Here is a 22,709-nt window from a genome sequence, read left to right on the forward strand (position 1 = left end):
TAAAATAAACAATAACAATTGTTAAACACTGAATAATTTCGAGACAGCTATTTTGAATTACTTAATTTCATTTAACTAAAGGTGTTCTTTACAAGATAACATTGAAAAAACATATTGAAAAGCGTGATGCAAAACACCTGGTAAAAAGCTCTTTAATTAATTATTATCAGTATCGATATCGTTAATTTAAGAACTTGTAAGCGGAGAAGTTTCTAATCATCTCTGGTGTTACCGTTGCTTTGAAAGACCGGTTTAGCTTTGTAAGAAAAAATGCAATTTATTTCTTATTGCACCTATATCATCTAAAATTAATAATTTCGAATACTAAACATTATGATTAACTCAGTATAGGCCTACATACCTACCTGTCTTGTATGTGTACAAAAGTTATTGTAACGGAGATCTCATGAGGTTAGGACAAGAACAAATACGGTACTGAACAAAAAAGTTCTAAAAAGCTTGTAGGCCTACGTGTAGTCGTGTATGTCAATAAATAAATAAAATATTTCGGGCCCCAATACACTGCACATGCTGAACCCGTTGTTACGACCCTGGTAGGCCTAGAAATCAACACTTCACCAAAGACAACAAATTTTAACCACTTGTACTATTGGATTTTTTTATAATAATAAAACCTTTGTTCTTCTTTACAACCAAAGTCGTTATTTTTTGGCTAAAACAGTTGTTGCCACCCTAATTATTAATTCAATGGGGTTACTATAACACATTATGAACTAGACGGGGTTGCGGTTGTTGTATATTATGTCGAGGGGCAGTATTGTAAACAAGTCCCGCCCAAGTCGTTCGAAAAAAATAACTTATGTCCAAGTCGAGTCTTTTGAATAACAAGTCAAGTCTTTGTCATAAAAATAAAACGTTTAAGAGCAATAACTCAAGTATAAGATATCATAAACGCAACGTGTAGCCTCTAATCAAATTGTTTTATGTGTAAATGTTAAGATAAATAACCCAATTTAAAAAAATACTATTAAAAAACGTTAGTTTGAGTGCAACTCATTACTACCTTAAGACCACAATATACTGTTCGTTTCTTTGTGAAAGCAGTTCCTTGCAATACAAAATGCTGCGTTACAAGAGGTTATCGATTCGCGCAAAGCGCAATACGCCGTTATACCGTATAGCTTGCCCAAACTTTCCAGGTTCGATGGATTGCACGACGCCTTTAGGCTGTTTTTTTTTTATCAAAATGGGCCAAGACATAGCCTTTTAAGACATACCGGTACTAGAATCGTCATTAAGATTCGCAAACATTTGTAAATACCGTCAAAAATGCTTGTTAAATCCTGCTGATCACACGCAATACAGGATCAAACTTGTATGGTTTGCTTTTTTGACCTTGCTTGGAAATTAATTTTGTATTAATATACGTTTGGTATGTTTTAGGTAAAAGATTCTTGCTTTGCTACATTGCATTATTATTATTTTCTTACAAAATTGTTTGCATAGTAGTCCCGTTAATAGGGTGGATAACTGGGCTTTAACACCTCTTACTTTCGTTGTTGGATCCGCCCCTGGTTATAACTTACCCACCACAACTAAAACTACTCGGACGATGGTTTAAGAATTCTATGAACGCACCGCGTACTGCTATTTTGGGCAGATACTTAAACAAGGATAAGTTCCAGGAGAGCGGTAAGTCAAGAATCTCTTACTAGTGGCCCAATATACATATAATACAGTATATATTTAATTCTGGGGTGGAATGTCAATTAACGTGAAATATTTAAAATATACTTTAAAAACACACTTTTTAACTAATTGTGCGCTAATGTTCTTCTATTATATTAACTTTTGACCAATATAGTTTTATTAATAATAATCATTTTTGCTATTATGACTGCAAAGAAATTATGGTTATACTTCCATAATAAACGTAAGTTGTGATTAATAGATGTTAATTAAAAGCGTTTTATAAGATTGGCGTGGTACAACGGCATTTAAACGGATGTATTAAGACGAGGGTTTATTACTGCATGACTTAATTACTGCTGAACAGCAGGACAGTATGACGAAAAATCTATACATTATCCGACATAGTACTGAGAAATTTAATTATTTGAGTTGAAAATATCTGAAAAAAAGTTTTAAATATTTTACGTTAATTGGCATTCCACATCAGAATTTAAAAATATATATTTATATTTGGCCACTAGTTGGAGATTCTTGACTTACCGCTCTCCTGGAACTTTTCCTTGTTTAAGTATCTGCCGCCATTTTGCTTTAGTGAGCTTTCAGACTTCATTCTGGAGAAATATTACAACAGATTCCAGCTGTTTAGTTAGGAAAATACCTGACCAAATGTTGGGCAAAATAAGGTATATCCCAGGCAGAAAAAGGTATGACATAATGCTTGCTGCAGCTATTCATTTGGGTTGGGGTACGGGTTAGCGTTTGGGTGACGTCAAGTATTAATTATAGTTATTCAACTAGGACCTATAGTAATAGATGCCTAAAAAAATACATCAAATATTTTTTATCGTTGCTAGTAGTTACATTAAGCATTACGTCATACCTTATCCTGCATTGGACTTAACATTTGGTCAAAGTGTTTTTCGTTTCGTTAAGTGATTTATTCTTCACGGCTAGAAATAGCGCATCCTAACCCAAATAATGTTAGCAAAGCTATAACCCCTGAACGAAAAATAAATTTATATCCACCGGAGTTTAGGTTTATTCCCAGCGCAGCTTTCAAATAATTATTAAATCAATGTATATTGTTTGGGTTAGGGTGGGTCAAATATTATTATATTTTTTACGCACTACACTCCCAGTTTGCAATCTCAATTTTAACAATTTGTTTCCTTACTTTACTTAAAAAAGGGGGTGTAGGATTCTAGACCAGTGCAAACCTATTTTTTAACAAAATTGTTTAAATGAAACAATAAAGATTAAATCAAGTAATTTGCATAAAATAACTTCAGTCCAAATCAAAGTTATTTAATTATAATCATGCTAAGAAAAGACATGCATTTTACTATTGTCGTTTATTAAGATAAAGCCAAATTTCAGGTGTTATGTAATTTGTGCAGAACTCTTGAATTATAACATTGAAATAAACTAGCATAATAATACATGATTACAGTTTTTGGAAGTTCGTCGCCTTGAAGGAAGATTTTCTCTGCTTTGTGGTGATGATATATCGCACCAAGTAGCTGATACTGCCTGTCAACAGTTAGGTTTCGCCAGAGCATTCAAACCACTGCGATTTACCACAACTCCAAAAAAGTTTTCTCTGTTTCCGCATTACAGGATAAGAAAGAACTTTACAGATGAGGGTAAGTTCAGTTAAAACTTTATTATTTAAAACCAGCAATTGTTGTAGAAAGACTGCAGTAATAAAAACACACTGGAATTTGACCAATTAACAAGTGTAGTATAAAGTTTTGAACCACAGTCAGACCGATTATTCATGATATATTCTTGTTCCTCAGTTCTCTCAATTAAGTGAACTGCGTTGACCGAGAATTAAAATTTAGGTGACTTAATGTAAAGAAAGTAATGCAGTGGCTTGTATTATAGGATGTTGGAGCAAAAGATTATCTGTTAGTTTCATTGGCACTTTATCCTCTCTTTAGATAAGTTTATAGTTGGAACATTCCATGCTGCTTGTTTTGTATTATGTTTGCTTAATTATTTAATTGGCGCATAATTTCTAAAAGCAGGGGTGACCAACTCAAAACATGCTGACAAGCCAATTTTTATCTTATAACTTATTCCTGTCTAAAGTTTAGTAACTAATTGTTTCTGAATACTAAAAATTTTTTTGCAAAAAATAAAAAAATAAAATCATTTATTTACACACGAAATAAATTTGTCTTTGCAAATGTTTTTTAAGCTGTGTAGTAGCAGCGTGCATTACTGTATCTATGTGTCGGTTGTAAGCTGACTTTTGCTTCTTGTTTCTTCGCACCAAGCTTTATATTTATGTGAATGGTAGCCTCCTCTATAGTAGTTCCTGATTGTTGAGATCCTAATTGTTGAGATTGTTTTATATTTTGAATAAACAATGGTAATTGGCTGTATAACAAATTTAGTATTTTCGGGGGCTTGCATGCCATTTTTTGTTAGATCGCGTGCCACATTTGGCATTGACGTTACATGTTAAGTTTGAAACGAGGCGAACTGAAGCAGGAAAACTTAGGAATTTACACACAACAGTACGGAAAACTTTACATCATCAAACATGATATTATGTAACTGAAGAAAATATTTGGCAAACGAAAGCTGTAACGCGTAATCTAAAACCCTATTTATCAATTCTAAAAATAGCTTAATGAACTCTAAGATTTTGCTTATGGCAATTAACTAATTTGGGTGTTTAACGTGTTGATAAACACGTAACATCATCCCCCCCTCCAAAATAAACATTGGGGCCATTCCGTGTCAATTCACACAGTCAAGAAATTCAACCTCTCCGACTTTCCCTAAATTTTACACACCTTTTCACTATCCTATATAATGAACACCTGCAAAATTTGAGCGTAATTTGTTGAGAAATGCCAGAGTTATGAAGCTTTTAGTTTGGGGGGGTCTGCCGAGGGGGCGCAATTTTTCTATTTTGGACCATGTTTGATGCCCTATTACTGCTAAACTAAATAAAGTAACAACCCAATATTTTTACACATGATAGTACTTCTACCAAATATTTAAAAAGAAACATAGTTTACATTGTCACTCTAAAAGGTCAAAGGTCATAGACATCCAAAGTTGGCCTTTCCCAGCACTCGGCTGAAATTTTCCCTAATTTTGAAATTTCGTCAAGACCCCATTTTTAATTGCAATTGGCTAAAAAATGGGTTGAAATGTTGTTTATAGGATTCTCTCTGAACTGTGAAAATTTCAATACAAAATATTAAAGGGGTTGGGAGATATTTATTGTGAAACATGGGTTGAAATGAAAAAAAGCAAAAAGTGGGTCCTTTTAATATCCCGGTTACCCATGACCCCAGTGAAAATTTGCACAGAAATTTTGTCCACATATTTACTAAGATATGACAAGTCTACCATGCAAAATTAATTTATGGTTCTCAATGTTTTCTGATAGGAATGCTGTGTCAAATTCGGACAAAAACGCGAAAAATTACAAATGAAAAAAAATTAAAATGTATTTGTAATTGTGTTTTTAACTATTGTTTTTTAACTATTTGTTACCTATAATGTATAACTTGATAACTGGAGTATTTTTCTATTTTTTGGCCAGATTACTGTATAATTTACAAAAAAGTCATTTCTCGCCATTCACACTGCCCCATTTGTTGTGCTATGTAAATCTTTATTTTCTCATTTGTTGTGCTATGTAAAACCTTATTTTCTGTAATGGCAATTAATTTACACCTAGCAGCAAACTATAACTCAATTTTATACAATTAAAAATTGTGAAATAATAACTTATAGATGCTGACATAATTACATTTGGCAAGAGTTTCGCTAAATTAAGCCAATGGGGGTGCGGACCAAAAGTTTGAGAACCCCTACAATAGAGATGGTCAATTTTTTAGTTTAAATACAATATATTGTTAAATGTTATAAACAGTTAGACGAACACACCAGTTTTTTATCTTTTATAATAAGTTTAAGCAATAGGCTCATATTAATAGAACGAAATTAACTGAGCATCTAAAAGCCTGGATGACTTTATTAAATCAGTGTGTGACCCCTTACTTGCTTTGAAGACCCATTGCTTCCTTAGCAATTCATAAAAATATACTTGAAACAAAATAAACAGAATTTAGCTGATGGTGAAGTTGTAATATTACTTGATTTCGCTGAGTTGTCCAAGATGCCATGTAGGGGTTCCATTTGGACATCACTAAACATGATGGGATTGGTGGAACCACTAAAAGATTTTTTTGCATGTGCAAGTCTTCAAGCAGCAACCAACAACCGAATTTTTACACCAAAAGATATTTTCCAATGGGCACACGATCTCAGTTCTGGGATTTAATATATTTGGCTTTCCTCAACTAAAATTAAAGACCTCAACACAAAATTTGAATTGGAAAAGTGATATGCAATGTGTAAAACAATAACAGGCAGAAGATCACATCATAGCTTCATTCCACAATCATGTCAGTCTTTAAAAATGCGTTGACTGTCAGATGATATTTCATTTTCCCTTGTAGATGTGATACAAGGTCAATCGCAACTGCCGAAAAATGATACAAATGTAGGCCAATATTTGGCTTGCAGATTTCATTCTGATTGGTAAAATTTGGTTGTTGTTTGCTGCTTGAAGACTTACATATGCAGCTAATCTTTTGGTGGTTCCACCAATTCCATTACGTGGGCTTTTGCCATGACAATTAGCAAAGAAATGCCACTCAGTTTCAGTTCCAAGCAAAAATACTTTTTTGTGGGTTTTGTATTGTGAAGCAGCATCATCATTGAAAAAGATCTTTTTTTTTTGGAGAACCAAGTGATCAGATAATAATTGGAATTATTTGGTCAATGAATGCATGCACTGTGCTTGTTAAATGTTCCAAATAATCTGATATTACAAGCAAGCTTTTTGAGGTTAAAGCTCCATATTTTTTGTAGTATATTACAAAAGGGTGAAGAGTTGTTGAGTGATAACTATCGGATCCCTACAAGGCATCTTGGACAATCAATAAGTAGTTCTCAGCAATATCAAGTAATATTACACTTCATCATCAGCTAAATTATGTTTAATTTGTTTCAAGTAACTTGATTGTGATTAACTAATGAAGTGGTGAGTCTTCGAAGCGAGATAGGTGTTACACAATGATTCAATAAAGTCATTTAGGCTTTTCAGATGCTCAAGTTCGTTTGATCACTATGAGGATATTGCTTGCACCTTATTATGAAAGGTATAACTCTGATGTCTTCATCTAACTGTTTATAACATTACACACTATATTGTATTTAAACTAAAAATGTGACAACCTGTATTTAGGGGTTCTCAAACTTTTTGTGCCGCACCCCCATTGGCTTAATTTTTCAAAACTCTTGCGCCTCTAGTTTTGGCAATATAATTGTTTCAGCATCTATATCAGAATCAAGTTGTTTATTATTTCACAATTTTGAATAGTATAAAAGTGAGTTTTAGTTTGCTAGTGTAAATTCTTTGCCATTACAGAAAACAAGGTTTTACATAGCACAACAAATGTGGCAGCGTGCCTGGCGAGAAATGCATGAATTTTTTTAAATTATACTGTAATATGGCAAAAAATAGAAAAATATTCCAGTTATTAAGTTGTACACTTGTACATTACAGTTATCAAGTATAACACTTGTGTTTTGTGAGGTAACAATAGTTAAAAACACAATTACAAATACATTTTAATTTTTTTTTCATTTGTAAATTTTCGTGTTTTTGTCCAAATTTGACACAGCATTTCTATCAGAAAACATTGAGAACCATGAATTAATTTTGCATGGTAGACTTGTCATATCTTAGTAAATATGTGGACAAAATTTCTGTGCAAATTTTCACTGGGGTCATGGGTAACCGGGATATTAAAAGGACCCCACTTTTTGCTTTTTTTCATTTCAACCCATGTTTCACAATAAATATCTCCCAACCCCTTCAATATTTTGTATTGAAATTTTCGCAGTTCAGAGAGAATCCTATAAACAACATTTCAACCCATTTTTAGCCAATTGCAATTAAAAATGAGGTCTTGACGAAATTTCAAAATTAGGGAAAATTTTAGCAGGGGGCTGGGAAAGGCCAACTTTGGAAGTCTATGACCTTCGACCTTTTAGAGTGACAATGTAAACTATGTTTTTTTTAAAATATTTGGTAGAAGTGACAATGCCCGCAGTCGGTGCTTCATATTTGGCGAAAGCCATGAGTAGGTTCGCTAATGATTCCTTCCACGTTCCCGACTGTACACGAGATGAATGGACTCCTGTTAAGCGAACGTAGGAGCCAAAGCAACGTTCAAACAAACTTATAGTCTCAAACGACAAAAATGACGCGAACCAGCTGCTGTTGAAGGAAACTCGACTGGTGTTTGAAGTCGTTCGCGGCTTGTGTTCATTGGGGGTTGAGGTGTTTAGACTCTAGCTGCAAACCTCAACTGCAGCCGAACCTTCGAGGTGTGTTGCCAAATAATCTTAAGAGTCCGGATGTGTTTTGCATATACTCAGTGAGTATAACCGCAAATGAATAGTAACTGCAACGCTGGTGAATTTAGCGCCTAGATCAGGTTGCAGCAGTTCAAACGCGTAGTCTATTGGACCAGCACTCGCATTCCAAAAGTTTGAATACTTCTGAAAAAACAAACAATTTTCGCACAGTGGAATTAACTTTATGTAGTTAGACATAAGTAAGTATAAACAAGCTACCCTTTAACATAGAAATATATCAAGATTTATAGCTTTTAAAAATTAACACAAATTCCTTTTAAACAAAACACAATTAAAATTTCAAGTCTCAGCGCTGTTCTCAAACTTTTAATTCCCTGCGCATTTTTTATTTATTTCTTATTGTTTTTTATCAACATTGCTAGCAAATATTCTAAGATTAAGTGGCAGCAGCACAACGCCAGCCCAATAAGTGGTCGTTTCTCGGAACCCAATTGCCAGAACTGACTGACGCGCAAACTTTTTCTCAAGCGACCCACCACTCCTGCCCAAGTCGTTCCCGGAACCCACGTCAGGCCTTAACAATCACATGAGCAGATTAAAGAAGAAAAGTCTACGGGGGTGGGCCGTTTCTTTCAAACAAAACGAAACACAATCAAATTTAAAGCTTCAACGCTGTTCTCAAACTTTAAACTCAGCGTATTTTTTAATTTATTCTTACCCCTTTAAAATCAACAAAATCAACATCACCATTTTAAAGCTTATTCATGCCAAAATGACCCATTCCCTAGCATCAAAATATTTTCATTGGACAGCCAACTATATTGGATATTTTTGAAAAATATTCAAGAAACATTTCATTAGTTATCATCACGTGCTCAGCAACTTTATGTTAATTTGTTCACGTGCAATATTTGCTATGTCATGATGAAATTGTTTATTGTTTTGACTCAACTGGAATTTGACCAATTGGCGTTGTCTATAGTAGCGTAGTACTTTCCTTTTGACAAAAAAACTCATTCCAAACCCTGGCCATTGACTCCGGCTGACGAAAATCTCTGAAAAGAAAAGTTTGTAACTCTTGCGAGCTGAATTAGCCTGTCGCAAGTAAAGTGAAATCGAGGTCGGTGACCGCCACATCATTTGATTGGATATGTTGAAATCTGAAAACACACTTATATTTAAAAACAAAAAACTTACTTCATAGTTGTGATTATATCATGGACACACGGAATCAGCGACTCCGTCATGCCCGAAATAAACAGACAAATTATAGTACAGTTATACAACATATTTATTTATATATTTTTTATTAGTATTATTATTTTTTTTTTGCTCCAAGGTTCCTATTGTAAAGCTGTTTATCACGCTCCCCCAGAAAGGTAATCAATTTTAATGTTAAAACGTTTTAGGACTGCAAAGGAACCTGATGGACATTTTCTCAATTTTTTAACAAATTTACATATTTACAATTGTCACGTTTTCAAACCCGCCCATGAGTATCAGACATTTAAGTCTTAAGAGGACAATCCCTGTCCTCAGATGGAATTCCTGTCATCGTCTTCGAAACTTAATTACGTAGGGAAATATTACACATCCCCTAGGGGAATATTACACATGCCCTATTTTAACACATGTGAGGCTCCGGCCCTTCCACATCTTAATTTGTGTTAATAGCGGGCAATACTAGTATATCTAAGGGGAACTGCACATCCCTTATTTTCATATTAGCGAGGCTCCGGCCCTACCACTACACTGTTGTTAGGAGGGATTAGTCGACCTCCTTCGTCGTTAAAAAGGAACTTACCCTGTCCTTAATACGACTGTATTTTTTTATTTGAAGGGGAAATTATTTTCAACCCTTTTTTTATTTTATATGGGAGGCAACGGCCCGACACCATTGACGAACACAAAAACAAATTCAACAAAACAAAACAAGTCAACAAACAGAAAACAACAACGATTTTACAGATCTCGCAATCGTCGGTTCAACTTAGTTCTGAAAAATTATTTTAAAAGTTCATTGCACATATTTCAGCGCAAATCGTTATGGCAATCGCAAAGTCACGACGCTTTGGCAAAACGCTTGCCTTAATGATCACAATTTTCTTAAATCTTAATACCCTTTGCAATTACAAACGGTCCGACAACTATTGTACCCAATTTGAAAGAAATGTGTCTGAAAAGATTTAACTGTTTTTATTTATGTCATGTTCTTTCCTCAAACTCAAATTTCCAAACTGCAACAACGCAAAAAATGTTTAAATTAATTCCAAGCCAAAAACTCTCAACTTAAAGACAATTGCTTTCATTTTTAATTTTTGCAAAAATTTTTACTTCCGAAAAAAAAATCTGACAAAAAACACTTCACACAACCAAAAAAGTTGCTTCTAACAACACCAAAACGGGGCACCAAAGCTTGTTACGCCCTGTCGCGACCTTTGCACTGGGGCCTGGCCCCTAACCCCAAACAGTGGCCCGGCGGGTCGCAACCGCGTGAGTTCTTTCTGTTTGCGAAGGTTTCTGGTCAGATATTTTACCTGTCATAACCACAACTGAAATTCCAATCAAAAGTATATTGTTGTAACGTAAAGTAAAACGTTATTAAATAGCATTAGTGAACGTATATTTATTTTCAAGTTAATGTGAGACAGACAGCCACCGCCTATTGTAGCGACTGTCGGCTAAGACTAAACACTTCTGTAGAGAAAACCCAAAGTCGCTAAGAAACGACATGTATATAGCCAATACGTATGAAGAAAGAGAACACAAAAGTTACGTCATATTTGGCCAATAAGACTGGCCGGCACTCTGAAAACATGGCTAGGCATTACAACGGCCATCCTACAAGGCCAATTTGCAGTGGTAGTACGATGCCAGCAAAACAAGAGGCTTGTTTTGCAGAACGTGAGAAAGACTGACAGTTATAGATTACGAGATTAAGGGTCACATGTTAAGTTTGAAACGAGGTGAACTGAAGCAGAAAAACTTAGGAATTTTACACACAACAATACGGAAAACTTTACATCATCAAACATGATATTATGTAACTGAAGAAAATATTTGGCAAACGAAAGCTGTAACGCGTAAACTAAAACCCTATTTATCAATTCGTAAAATAGCTTAATGAACTCTAAGATTTTGCTTACGGCAATTAATTAATTTGGGTGTTTAACGTGTTGATAAACACAAACACCCCTGGTATAGATTAATCCCTCCCTCAAAGAAAATCTAGGTTAAATAATTTAATAAAAATATACTAGGAATCGGTATTCTGGATTTGTTATTCTAGATTCGAAACCTATTCTAGAATACCTTGGGATTCTACTTTGAACATCCCTACTCCCCTCACATTTTAGGATTTTTGCATACACCCTTGTGCATCTACCAGTTGAGAAATTCTGACTTGGAAAATTTCTGTATAATTGCAGTAGGTTTTATGTCACATTGGCAAATAATCATTTGTTACGAGCAGTGTGGAAAAAAAATAATTAAATTTTTAATTTTTTGAAAAGATGCATTTTACAAAAAAACTTGTTGTTTCTACACATCATCTACACATATTAAAAAAAAAAAAAACACATATTAAAAAAAACTGTTGTAAGTCCAAAATTTCCAAAAAAATGTTATTTTTATTTTTTTGCTAATGGAATTGGTGCACATTTGTTGCGCATAGTGTCGTATCTCTAGCTCCTTAAGTCTTTGAGATATGAATTTCCTAAAAGGGTAGTTGATCCACTTCATTTTTCTTAAAAGTGTTGTATGTGTCCATTTACGGTGTTGTTTGGAATTTTTGTGTGATTTTTATTACGACAGTATTACAAAATTACCAAATACACAATTTGTGATGAGAAAAATTTATTTTAGAACAAGGCCAAGAGCCTAACAAAAGGTAAAACTGTCAAAAGTAAGGCAATAGGTGTGAATTATCATGGTTTGAATGCTTTGTTGGAAAACAGGCTTAGCATTGAAATAACAGTTCGTAGTTTTAAAATGTTATTTAATTCGGTACAGCTACTTGTTTGGGCTTATAAAGAACTGGTAAAGTTTATTTTAATTGATTACTTGTTTAGTCAACTTACAAAAGACAGTAGCAAGTACGAAGCAAACATAAATTGTATAGCCTAAAAGTTGCAAGTCAGAAAGTAGAATTACATTGCAAAAAACTAACAAAGTTAATAGTCTGCTAAAGATTAAAGGTGTCAAATATAGGCTTGTAAAACCACCAACTTTAGCTTTAACATCTCTCGAGCCAGCTCAGAAAGACTAAAAGACTTAGCATTGTTCAACAATTATTGCCTTGCCCTAATTTATACAATATTTTAGGTTAGAGTTCATCAATAGTTCAAGTAGCATGGCAAAGGGAATAAATGCTGAACAAGCTGTAGAAAGATTATTATTGTGCAGCGATTCGGAAGATAAAACTATTGATGATCCTAATTATGAACCGGAGAAAAATAAAAAAACATTTTAGGATTGAGATTCCAGAATAAGATGAAGCCCAACCATGTGGACCGCTGACTGGTGACTGTACTTATTGCGATGACGCTGAAGTCATTGATCGTCAAAAGCGCGGAAGAAAGCGGAAAGGAGAATTCACGCAACGACAAAACAAATCCAGAAGAAACTCTGGATTGTTGTATGAAGCTAAAGGGAGATTGTTCCAGCAAAAATCACTAAAACGTAGTTGTAATTGCAAACACTTGAAATGCTATTTGAAAATGTCAGAGGACAAAAGAGAGGCCCTATTTTCCTTGTATTGGCTACTTGGAAATATCGATCTGCCAAGACAATGTAATACTGGACATAAAACGATACTAGCGGGCTCAAACTCTAGAACAAATACTACTCTAAAATATTATTTCAGTCTTGAAAACGGAAAAGTAGAAGTGTGCAAAACATTTTTTTTTTGAATGCCCTTTCAATTAGTGAACTGTCACAACAGCATTGAAAAAAAAGATTGGTGATGGTATTGTAGGGAATGATATTCGTGGAAAAGCCAAAAAACGCTACTGAGGAAACAACTAAAAGCACACAATAAGTGAAAGACCACATTTTTTCTGTTCTACTTATACCCAGCCACTACTGCAGAGCTACCAGCAACTAACCGTTCTTACCTCCAGACCTGACTTTGGCTAAAATGTATGATTATACGGCACTCAAAGCCGGGACCACCAGAAATTTCCTTTAAGCTATACAACTTATCGCCAGGTATTTCAATCCATGAATCTTGCCTTTCACTCCCCAAAAAAGATAGATGTGAAACTTTTTAAAAGATATCGAAATCTAAATTCTACGGAACAGGATGAAGAATATGATGAAGTTTATTAGACCAGTTCATAGGTTCTCCCAAACTGTGCATTGTCACTAGGGATGTTCGTTAATAATAAAATACCCTACTATTAGTGAAAATTAATAATAAAAATACCTGACAACCCCATAGCGCATTTTTTCCAAATTTTACTAGAGAATGTTACTTTTGCAACTTAATACATTTAATTAAATTGCGAACTCTGCACTTGGCATCACACATTAGTTGCTGCCCCAATAACATTTAATTTACACTTAATTATTAGGCGAATGTTATTTGCAAGTAATTGGTCCCCGGAAATGCGCTAATGCCGCACTACATTGCTGCATTTAAAGTAAGCATTATAATTGTGTCGCCATACCAACAAGCCTTTTTTGTAATTTTTTTTTATCTTTACGTTAACTTTTTTATTTGATATATATATAATTAGGCGCATCCATTTTAGAAATGCATTCAGTTGGTCAACTTCTGCTTTTTTAAATTTCAGCCAGTTGTCCTACGCAGCGTGCAATTGCCTTAACAGCATTATCGCTTGTGATTTTTTTTATTTGAGCCATATTTAAACATCTATTAAGGAAACATGATTAATGATAAGCATAGTTGTTGCTGCCTGTTCTTTTTAAGTAAACCATGTACCACAAAATCTTTTCTAAACAAAAATCTTTTTAAAGTTTTGCAAGGGAGAACGATGCCAGCTTTAAAAACAGTTTAACATTTAAAAAAAAGACAATCAATTTAGAAAGCAATTCTAAAATAGAAATTGCATTTTTTATATGTAGAAGTCAGAGGACTTTTTTTATTTTGTCCATATAATGTGAAAACCCAAAATCCTTACAACCCCACTATATATATTGTTATGTTTAATCCACCAAAACAAATATAAACCATCGCTAATAAAAAAAAACTGTCGTAAGTCCAAATTTATGGTTATGAGAAAATCGCATTTTGATGTTTTTTGTTTTAAAAAAGTTTTTGTTTTTGTTGACAAAACAAAATAATTTTAATATATGATATTAAGTACTACACACTAGTCGTTCCAGTTAAATTTCTCATTGCCTGTTTTAGGCATTGAATATTCTATATTAAAGTCGTTTTTTTTTATAGAGTTTTTCATAATTGAATCATTCTGTTTAAAAGAAGTTATGACACTTCCAACCACTCACTATAACAACCTTTTTCGAAACGAAAATGCCCAACACGAACAGTGTACCATGATATTTCACACCCCTTTGTTCTGTTCAACAGTCACATTGTGACGCTACTTAACGTCTTAAGTCGTCGGTAATTTAGTTGTTTCATAAAACGGTCGAGCTTTACAAAAAAAAGAAACACAAAATCCTAATACTGTCGTAAATGGGTGCATACAGCACTTTTAGGCAATTTTATAAGAACCAATTGCGTGTACTACACTTAAGAAATTCATATCTCGAGAACTAAAGAAGCTATTCGCCAAAAACATAAAAAAAAAAAAAATTTTGGCATTTCTGGATTTTTTTTATTAGTGACGAAACGTTTAATGCAAGATAAACTAGGATTCAATATTCTTTATTTTATATGTGAAAATTATTATCAGGCTGGCCGAATTCTTGCTAGACTTTCGACCCAAATACTTAAAGAGTGTTTATTTGCACATAAAATTAAATGATTTTCAAACCTTGCTATGTTTATGCGATAAATAATGTAATAATTAGGCAATAGTTCAAAACTTAAACAATTTCATAACTAATAAGGCAAAAATAGTGATTTATTTTAAAGTTTTCTGATATTTACAAATTCATAACGGGAATGCAAAAACAAGCTGCAGGTTTACATGTCTGCTTTCTTTTGTAAAGTGTATACCTTGCTTGCATGGATGAAGCAAGATCAACTTCTTGATAGCTAAGCTTGAGAGTGGTGTCTTAAGAAATCTTTATCAGTTCATTCTTAAGTTCTGCGGGCGGAGCTACATCATTGGCTGCAGAATTAATAGCATCTAAATTCAAAGAAACGATTAAGGACCTATCCTTGAGAGCCACATGACCTCACTGTGATACAAGAACCACAAGTGATCGGAATTGAGATTGTCGCACAGGGAACACATCTGGCATGTAGTGCATTCCAAAGTCTTAACAGCTGCAGACATGATATCATGCAGTTCTGGTGACATCTGTCTTATAGTACGGTTTTCTCTGTGTAAAGCAGCGAGTCCACTTGGCTTGTTCTGTTCTTTGCTGAATTTGTTTAATGATGCCAGGATGGATACCAGTCATTGATGCATCACCATTTGTGCGTACACCTACATAATTTTTCCAACCAATGGCTTTGTTAGCAAAGTGGGTGTCAAAGCAAGAAATTACCTTGTCGACAGTTGTTCTTGTTGGAATTTTTTGCAAAAAAGTATGTCATCGTAAACATTTCCGTCAGCACAGTGCCTTACAAATACAAGCAGTAAAGCTACATTTAATGTTAGTACTCATTTCAATAATTCGCCTCATAATAGTGTTGTTTGGTACTAACTAAGTTTTGATGCAGCATTTCTTCAATAACTTGACACATATCAATAGCACTGTGTAGAATGAGTTATTCTGCCCTGGGGAATGCTTTCTTGAAACCAGCAACTCAGCCAGCCACCAAAAAGCTAGCCTTCAATGCCGACTGTGACTAAGTACTAAATGAAATCAAGACTCGCTGATTGTTACTTCTCTTGAAATGTTCTTTAGGTTTCACTGCACTTTTTGGGTGATGTGTGTCTTCTGGTTCGGTAAGAAAAGTCACAAGAACACTACACATTTTGAGCAATAATTGCATTCCAAGCAAGGGAGGTTAATTTGTTACGTCAAAGAATGCTTTATTAAGATTTTCCAGACAACAATTGTGCAACAACAATAAAGAAAAAAAATACAGTGTGAACCTGGGGAGTAATAAAACAAAAATGCATATTATTTTTACATGAAAGTGGAACGGGTTTATAGTGTATGGATAATATATTACCGGGCTTCCGCTTGTACAGAGGGTTGTATTATTTAGACGAGGGGTGGGCAATTATTTTTGGCGCGGGAATTGTTGTGCCGGGCTGGGTCAAAAATAGGAAATACATGCAATATGACGTCATACTCTGACAGTATAAAACAACTAAGCTAACAAATTTGGTATTATGTTTGAAGTTGTGCATAAATGATAAAAAGGCCACAATAAGATGCCGCAGAAGCGCAAAAAAATTGCACTATGTTTGTTTTAAAATGCAAACTTTAATTTAGATTTAGAGGGGGTTGTGAGGCATTGAGGACAAACAAAATGTTCATTGCGTGATATATTGACTTTTATTAAGTTGTGCCGCGTTTACCCAAAAGTTAAGATTAAAATACGGTAAAATTTCGTACAAAAAAACGTCAAAATATTTTTTTAATTTTTTAAGATATAAGTTGCCGATGTTTTACTTGCGGTACAATGGCCTTATTGCAAAGACGGTATATATCGGGAGAAACATAAACACACGGTTTTAACCAAAAAGGTTGACAAAATGTGAATCGGTATATTTCAGAGTTTAAAAGACGGTCGGTATTTCGTTTATTTTTTAAAGACGGAATACTTTCGACGCCCAAAAATGTATAAATATTAGGCTAAGTTTGTTAAACTTTCGTTATATAGAATGCCACAATGCAGAGGACGCTATATGTCTATAATGTTGCCAAAAAATTGCGTGGAACATACCAAGAAGGACAGAAAATATTTACGCGAAGCGCGAAAACAGTTTCAGTTTTAGTATTTAAAACAGGGTAAAAATTGAATTTGGCGTGGTCATGACTACTAGTCCGTCCTTGAACAGAGTGTTAACGATACAACTAAACATGTAGAAACTGGCCCTTGTTTTTGCTTAGCTTATGTATTTTAAGCAAAATAAGCTGCGGGCCGGATTAAAGTGCTTGGCGGGCCGGATGTTACCCAGGTCTGATTTAGACCCACAATTTATCTGGGAATTGAGTTTGTAAGGGTAACTAGTGAGTTTACCTGAATTATTGCATACAATGTAATGCCTTCCAGAAAGGTACGTTTTTGATATTATTAGTACTGAATTTTAGACCTTTCATAAGAGCATAACAGGGTACCCCTGGATCCGTCCCTGCCAATGTCATGCTTAACCCTTGGTCTATTTAACTAGAATTGCGACTATCGTTATTCAAATTTTTTTTCAAGGTATATAGGGCTACTAAGTACTTTTTGCATATATAGCTGCAGAACAAAATTAATTCCGCCAATTCTAGTATGGAATGTCCATATACAATATACATGCCTTAAAAATACATGACATTGGCTATGTGTGAAATTTTAATTTGCTAATTCTTGACTGACATAATAGGGCTCCAGCCTTTTGCCATCCTGCTATTATTGTAGAATATTGTAATATTGTGCTTTGAACAACCCAAATTTATAGTTTACACATCCTGAATAGTTGTCATGCATATGACTAAACCCATTATCTAATCTTACACTCATAATGTCATCAATGTGCATACAATATTTAAGGACAGTTGGCAGTTAATTTATTTCAAGATTTTTATAAAAACAGTTCAGAAGGGTAGCTTATATATATATATTTAAACATGTAATATTCTTTTAAGAATTTTTACTAAATATATCAATTTGGACAAAGTGTTTGGCCCAATTACATGGTTGTAAATTGTGTTTGCAGATCCACAGTATATTCAAGGAATTCTTGCAAACTCGGATGCTAGCAACCCGGAAAACATATTTTCAGGAGGTATTTTGTTGTTGTTGTTGTAGTTGTTTGTTGCACCCTTGGCGAAGTACAAAATGTGAACGTGAATGAAGCTAGATATTTTAGCATTAGAATGCCAAGGTCCTTAATAAGATTGTTCCCTACTTGATAGTAGAAAATCAAATCCTGAATATTCCAATTCCAAGGTATTCATCCAATTTGGTCTGCACACAAACACATTTTTTTGTCTATACAACATTCTAAACAGCTTCTAAACTTTGGATTTAATTTGGAACAAAAACTGTAATTTAAATGTTTTTATTACAGGTTGTCCATCTGGATCTGTTTGGGTTGCTAATTGTGAACCATACACATGCGGAATTCGCTCAGTTCATCCTTCTGTGCGTCAATCAACGCTTAAGATAGTAGGTGGGCCTATGTCACAAAGAGGTCAATGGCCTTGGATCGCATCATTGCAGGTTGATTTGTATCTTTGGTTGTCTGTTTTTACAGCATTTGTTACAGTATGTTTGATTTATTTCAGGCTGGTGGTGAACACTTATGTGGTGGAACATTGATATCTGACCGTTTTGTTGTTACAGCTGCTCATTGTTTTGACTTGCAAAGAGCAAGTAAATTTGTTGTTGTTTTAGGAACAAACGACTTAGATCAACTTGATGATGGTTCATTGGTCCTTTCCATCAAAAACTCAACAATTCATGAGTAAGTGATGTGTGAAGTAAGGTTACTTAAATATGTGTATCTAATTAGAGATCGACTGATATATCTTTTTTCCACGAAACCGATACCCGATTTTTTACAATTTTGTGAACCGATATATATCTGATACTGATACCGATTTTTTTATATACCTGGGAAATGTTCAAAACTTGAATTATTGCAAATAAAATCCAAATATTGTTTTAGTTTATATACCTATAATAATTATTTAACTATTATTTTGCAAATTAAATTGGCATGATGCTAAAATAAAAAAATGGGCAAGTTGTTTGTTGTACAAGAAAATTTGTATCATATTTTCGTACTAAAATATAGGCAAAAGTATCGGCCTAAATTTACAGATACCAATATATCGGTAGAAGCCAAATATCGGCCGATATTATCGGTAAATTTCTATATCTAATTATAGACCTTTGTTTGGGCTATACAGTACACTTAACCCAAGGACAAAGTGGTGCCTTTAACCCCAAGTATTTTACAGCGTGGCTTCTCAAACTTCCTTGCTCTGCAACCACATTTTAGAAATTAAATTTCTATTAGATCCCTTGCTGGGTATGGCTTTACACAGGAATGATTTTAAACAATAAACGCCAATTAAAAATAAATGTACCATAGAAAATCTCAAGTGTCATTTTTGTGCAATGAATGTTTTTATAACAAGAATTTTTTGGTCTGTACTCATCTCAAAAAAATAATGTGTACACGTTATTTGTTCAAAGATAACTTGAAAAATAATTGGGTCACTTTTTGCTTGTATACGTAGCTCAAAAGAGGCATAACACTTTTCTGTTCATATACATACCTTGAAAAATGTTTTGGGCACTTTTTGTTTGTATGCAACGTGAAAAAAAACTATTTTAGGTTCTTTTTTGTTCGTACGTAACTAAAAATAACAACAAGTTTGAGCACTTTTTGTTTATTTTGTAATACTGCTTAATTTTTGGGCTAAGTAATACTGCTTAGATTTAATGTTAGTTTTGATTTCTTTGCAGAAAATATGACGAACATTCAGAGATTCCTGATTGGGATATCGCTTTGGTTGAACTAAACCAGCCAGTGAAATTCACTAAATACATAAGTCCTATTTGCCTCCCAGCTGGAAGTATTCGATTTGGTGTTGGTAAGATAGGAAGTACATAAAATAGTTTTCTTTTTTAATTTTATCATTTCAAAAAGGGTTTAAATAAAAATGTTGAGAGTTAAAACATAGCAAAACTATTTTCGGTGAGCCATTCTGGGGGAAATTTACCCCTCAATTGCCTTTTAAAGACAAAAATTATCCTTTTTTCATCAGTTATTCACAATGCCAAAAAATACACAGCTTTATAATATTGTAAAAATAGATAAGCACTAGTTATATTTCTGCCATATTCAAGTAACTGGAACTTGGCCAAAAATTGTGATTTGAGCAGGGTTGCTATACTCCTCAATAGAATGTCAGATAAAGTGAAAAGGTGATTGTTTTTAAGGCATTAGGCAGAATTTTCTTTTACTTGAGGCAACTATTTGTGTTTGATATTTTATATTATATTTTCTCAGAAATATCTGATCAAAGTATTTTATTACAACAAGTTTTAATAAGGCTTAGACTCATAGATTTTTTGCACTTGAATGATTCTAAATACATAAGCTTATACCTTGTTTTTAGGGAAAAAATGCTATATTGCTGGTTATGGACATCGCATTGATCACACAAATGAAGCATTACATCTATTTCATGCTGAAACACCTATTCTTAATCAATCTCAATGCAACGAGTACTACAAGACTTTAATTACTTCTCGTATGATGTGCACAGGATATCCTAAAACAGGAGGGATTGGTATTTGTCATGTAAGCTTTTGCAAATGGGGCATGTGCAGCCCTCTAAAGTTGTCCGCTAATTTATAGTTTTAAATTTTGTTCTAAATTAAGCATGTCACATCTGTTTTTTTTTTAAATAGCATTTTCAACATATTGGTAAATGTTAGCATGATTAAGTCGAAATTTCAAACAAACAAAGCTAGATAACATTAAGCTATTACTAAAATTTGTCCGTTCGCAACTGGCTTTAGGTAGTGAAGGCAAGATCAGTGCCAGTTACTGTATTTTACAAGACCAGTTCCAGTTATGCTAAAATAATTACTAACAAAATTTTAATAAAAGCTGGAGAAGCGCACCGCTCCGAACAAAAATCAGTCAGCAAGGTTTAATTTTTTACTATTTATTTGTACAGACAAACTGATGATGCCATTTATATGGCGAAATGCATGTTTGTATTAAAGTTTTAGACCTTGCTGACTGATTTTTGTTCAGGGCGGTGCGCTTCTCAAGCTTTTATTAATAAATTTTAGAACTTTTATCGTCGGCATTATGTGTTCTGTTGGAGGGCCAGATTCTGTTGTTAATACACATACAAAGCTTAACAAAATTTTACTAACAATTAGAAAAAAAGCAATTCTCAATGTAGCGGAAAGTGTTTAAAAATGTTTAAGGCAAACATTCGTTAGTTACAAAAAACTTAGCAACATGGAAGCAATTTAAAGGAAAATGTAAATAGATAATTTTATTTTTTATTTTGTTATTACCATTGTAGAACTTTTCACCCTTTCTTACCTGAAAGAGTAGTCAAGAGGCTGTGATATTAAGTTTTGCATATATTCATGATATACTGTTAAGCACAACAAATTAAACACTTAATAACCTACTTTGGCCAAAAAATACACAAATAGTATTGTGGCCTCAGGTGTTAGCAATCTTGAACCACCATTATAGTGATTGCAAGTTAATTTACATGACGGAAGAAAGTTAAATCTATTTGACGAAATGATTATGGAACCACGCTTGTTAGGTATGTTCAAAGTTCAATCGAACCCTTAGTTTGGAATCCACGTTATATTCATATCAAATTCTGACATTTGTTTCGGGTAATTGGAACCGATATGATATCTTTGTTTAACGCGAATAGTTGCGCCTAGTAATACAAACGCGAGTGGTAAGTTTAGGCTTGTGCTTACTTAAAATGTAATTTTAGTGTGTCAGCATTTTTCGGGCGGCCAATTACTTTGCGTCTCGTGACACAATGCCATACCGGTTTACTTAAAGTCAACTTCAGGTTAATATTCAGTAAAGTTATGCATGGCGTTATTGTCAAGTATTGGTTATGCATTACTGGCAATGGTAATTTCTATCCTTTGCCGCACATAATTTGACTGTACAACAGATACATTTGTAGTCAAGTAATACTGACCCACAACAATGCTTTATAAAACGGGACTGAAGAGTTTATTTCGTTGCATTGTTCTCACTATATGGGCAAAATATTAGGTTTTGGTATGCATTCGGCCACAATATATATTAACAACCAGAAAAATATTTTTGCTATAGCATTTCTTATTCTATGTAACTTGTCTATGTCCATCTTCAGGACTGTTTTTATTTAACCAATGTCACAAAATATTTTTTTATATGTTCATTGTTTAGTTTGTAAGAGGAATACAATCAAAAATGCCCGTTTTCTGTGAAGTCGCTCTTGAATTTCTCAAAAACGTTTGTGACATGTGTGGGCTTTGCATTTCAGTTCAGCTGTCTAATTTTTATGGTTGGTTGTTTTTCTGTAACTGTCAGCAATAAATTGTATAAAAGAAACCATACAGGTGCATAAGTTGCAATAGTATACCAAGCTTTGACATCACCAAATATTCTGCAGTAAACAAACAACCCTGTTTATCTCAAAACTAAAGCAAAATCTAAAAGATACAACCTATCATGGTAACTCTTTTACTCCCAGTGCTTCCCAACCTTTTTCAGTTCGCGACCCACTTCTGTTTCAAGTTTTATTGTGCGACCCACAATGAGATATGACTAAATGAATGAAAAACAAATTAATGAGAAAAGAAACAATGTATACAT

At 33.8% G+C, this 22,709-nt stretch overlaps 1 protein-coding gene across 4 annotated transcripts in view; it reads left to right on the forward strand.

The window, feature by feature from the left end:
• LOC146148648 (uncharacterized) overlaps positions 1-22,709 on the forward strand; it is a 113,946-nt gene that overhangs the window by 42,433 nt on the left and 48,804 nt on the right. For all 4 annotated transcript variants that reach the window (XM_083387615.1, XM_083387616.1, XM_083387617.1 and 1 more), the window contains exons 30-35: positions 3,104-3,296; positions 18,051-18,119; positions 18,405-18,556; positions 18,622-18,800; positions 19,811-19,938; positions 20,467-20,651. In XM_083387615.1, the coding sequence (XP_083243741.1) occupies positions 3,104-3,296; positions 18,051-18,119; positions 18,405-18,556; positions 18,622-18,800; positions 19,811-19,938; positions 20,467-20,651 (906 nt within the window). The remainder of the gene's footprint in view (positions 1-3,103; positions 3,297-18,050; positions 18,120-18,404; positions 18,557-18,621; positions 18,801-19,810; positions 19,939-20,466; positions 20,652-22,709) is intronic.

The sequence above is a fragment of the Ascidiella aspersa genome, chromosome 4 (genome assembly GCF_963924565.1).
Source record: "Ascidiella aspersa chromosome 4, kaAscAspe10.2, whole genome shotgun sequence".
NCBI lineage: Eukaryota > Metazoa > Chordata > Ascidiacea > Phlebobranchia > Ascidiidae > Ascidiella > Ascidiella aspersa.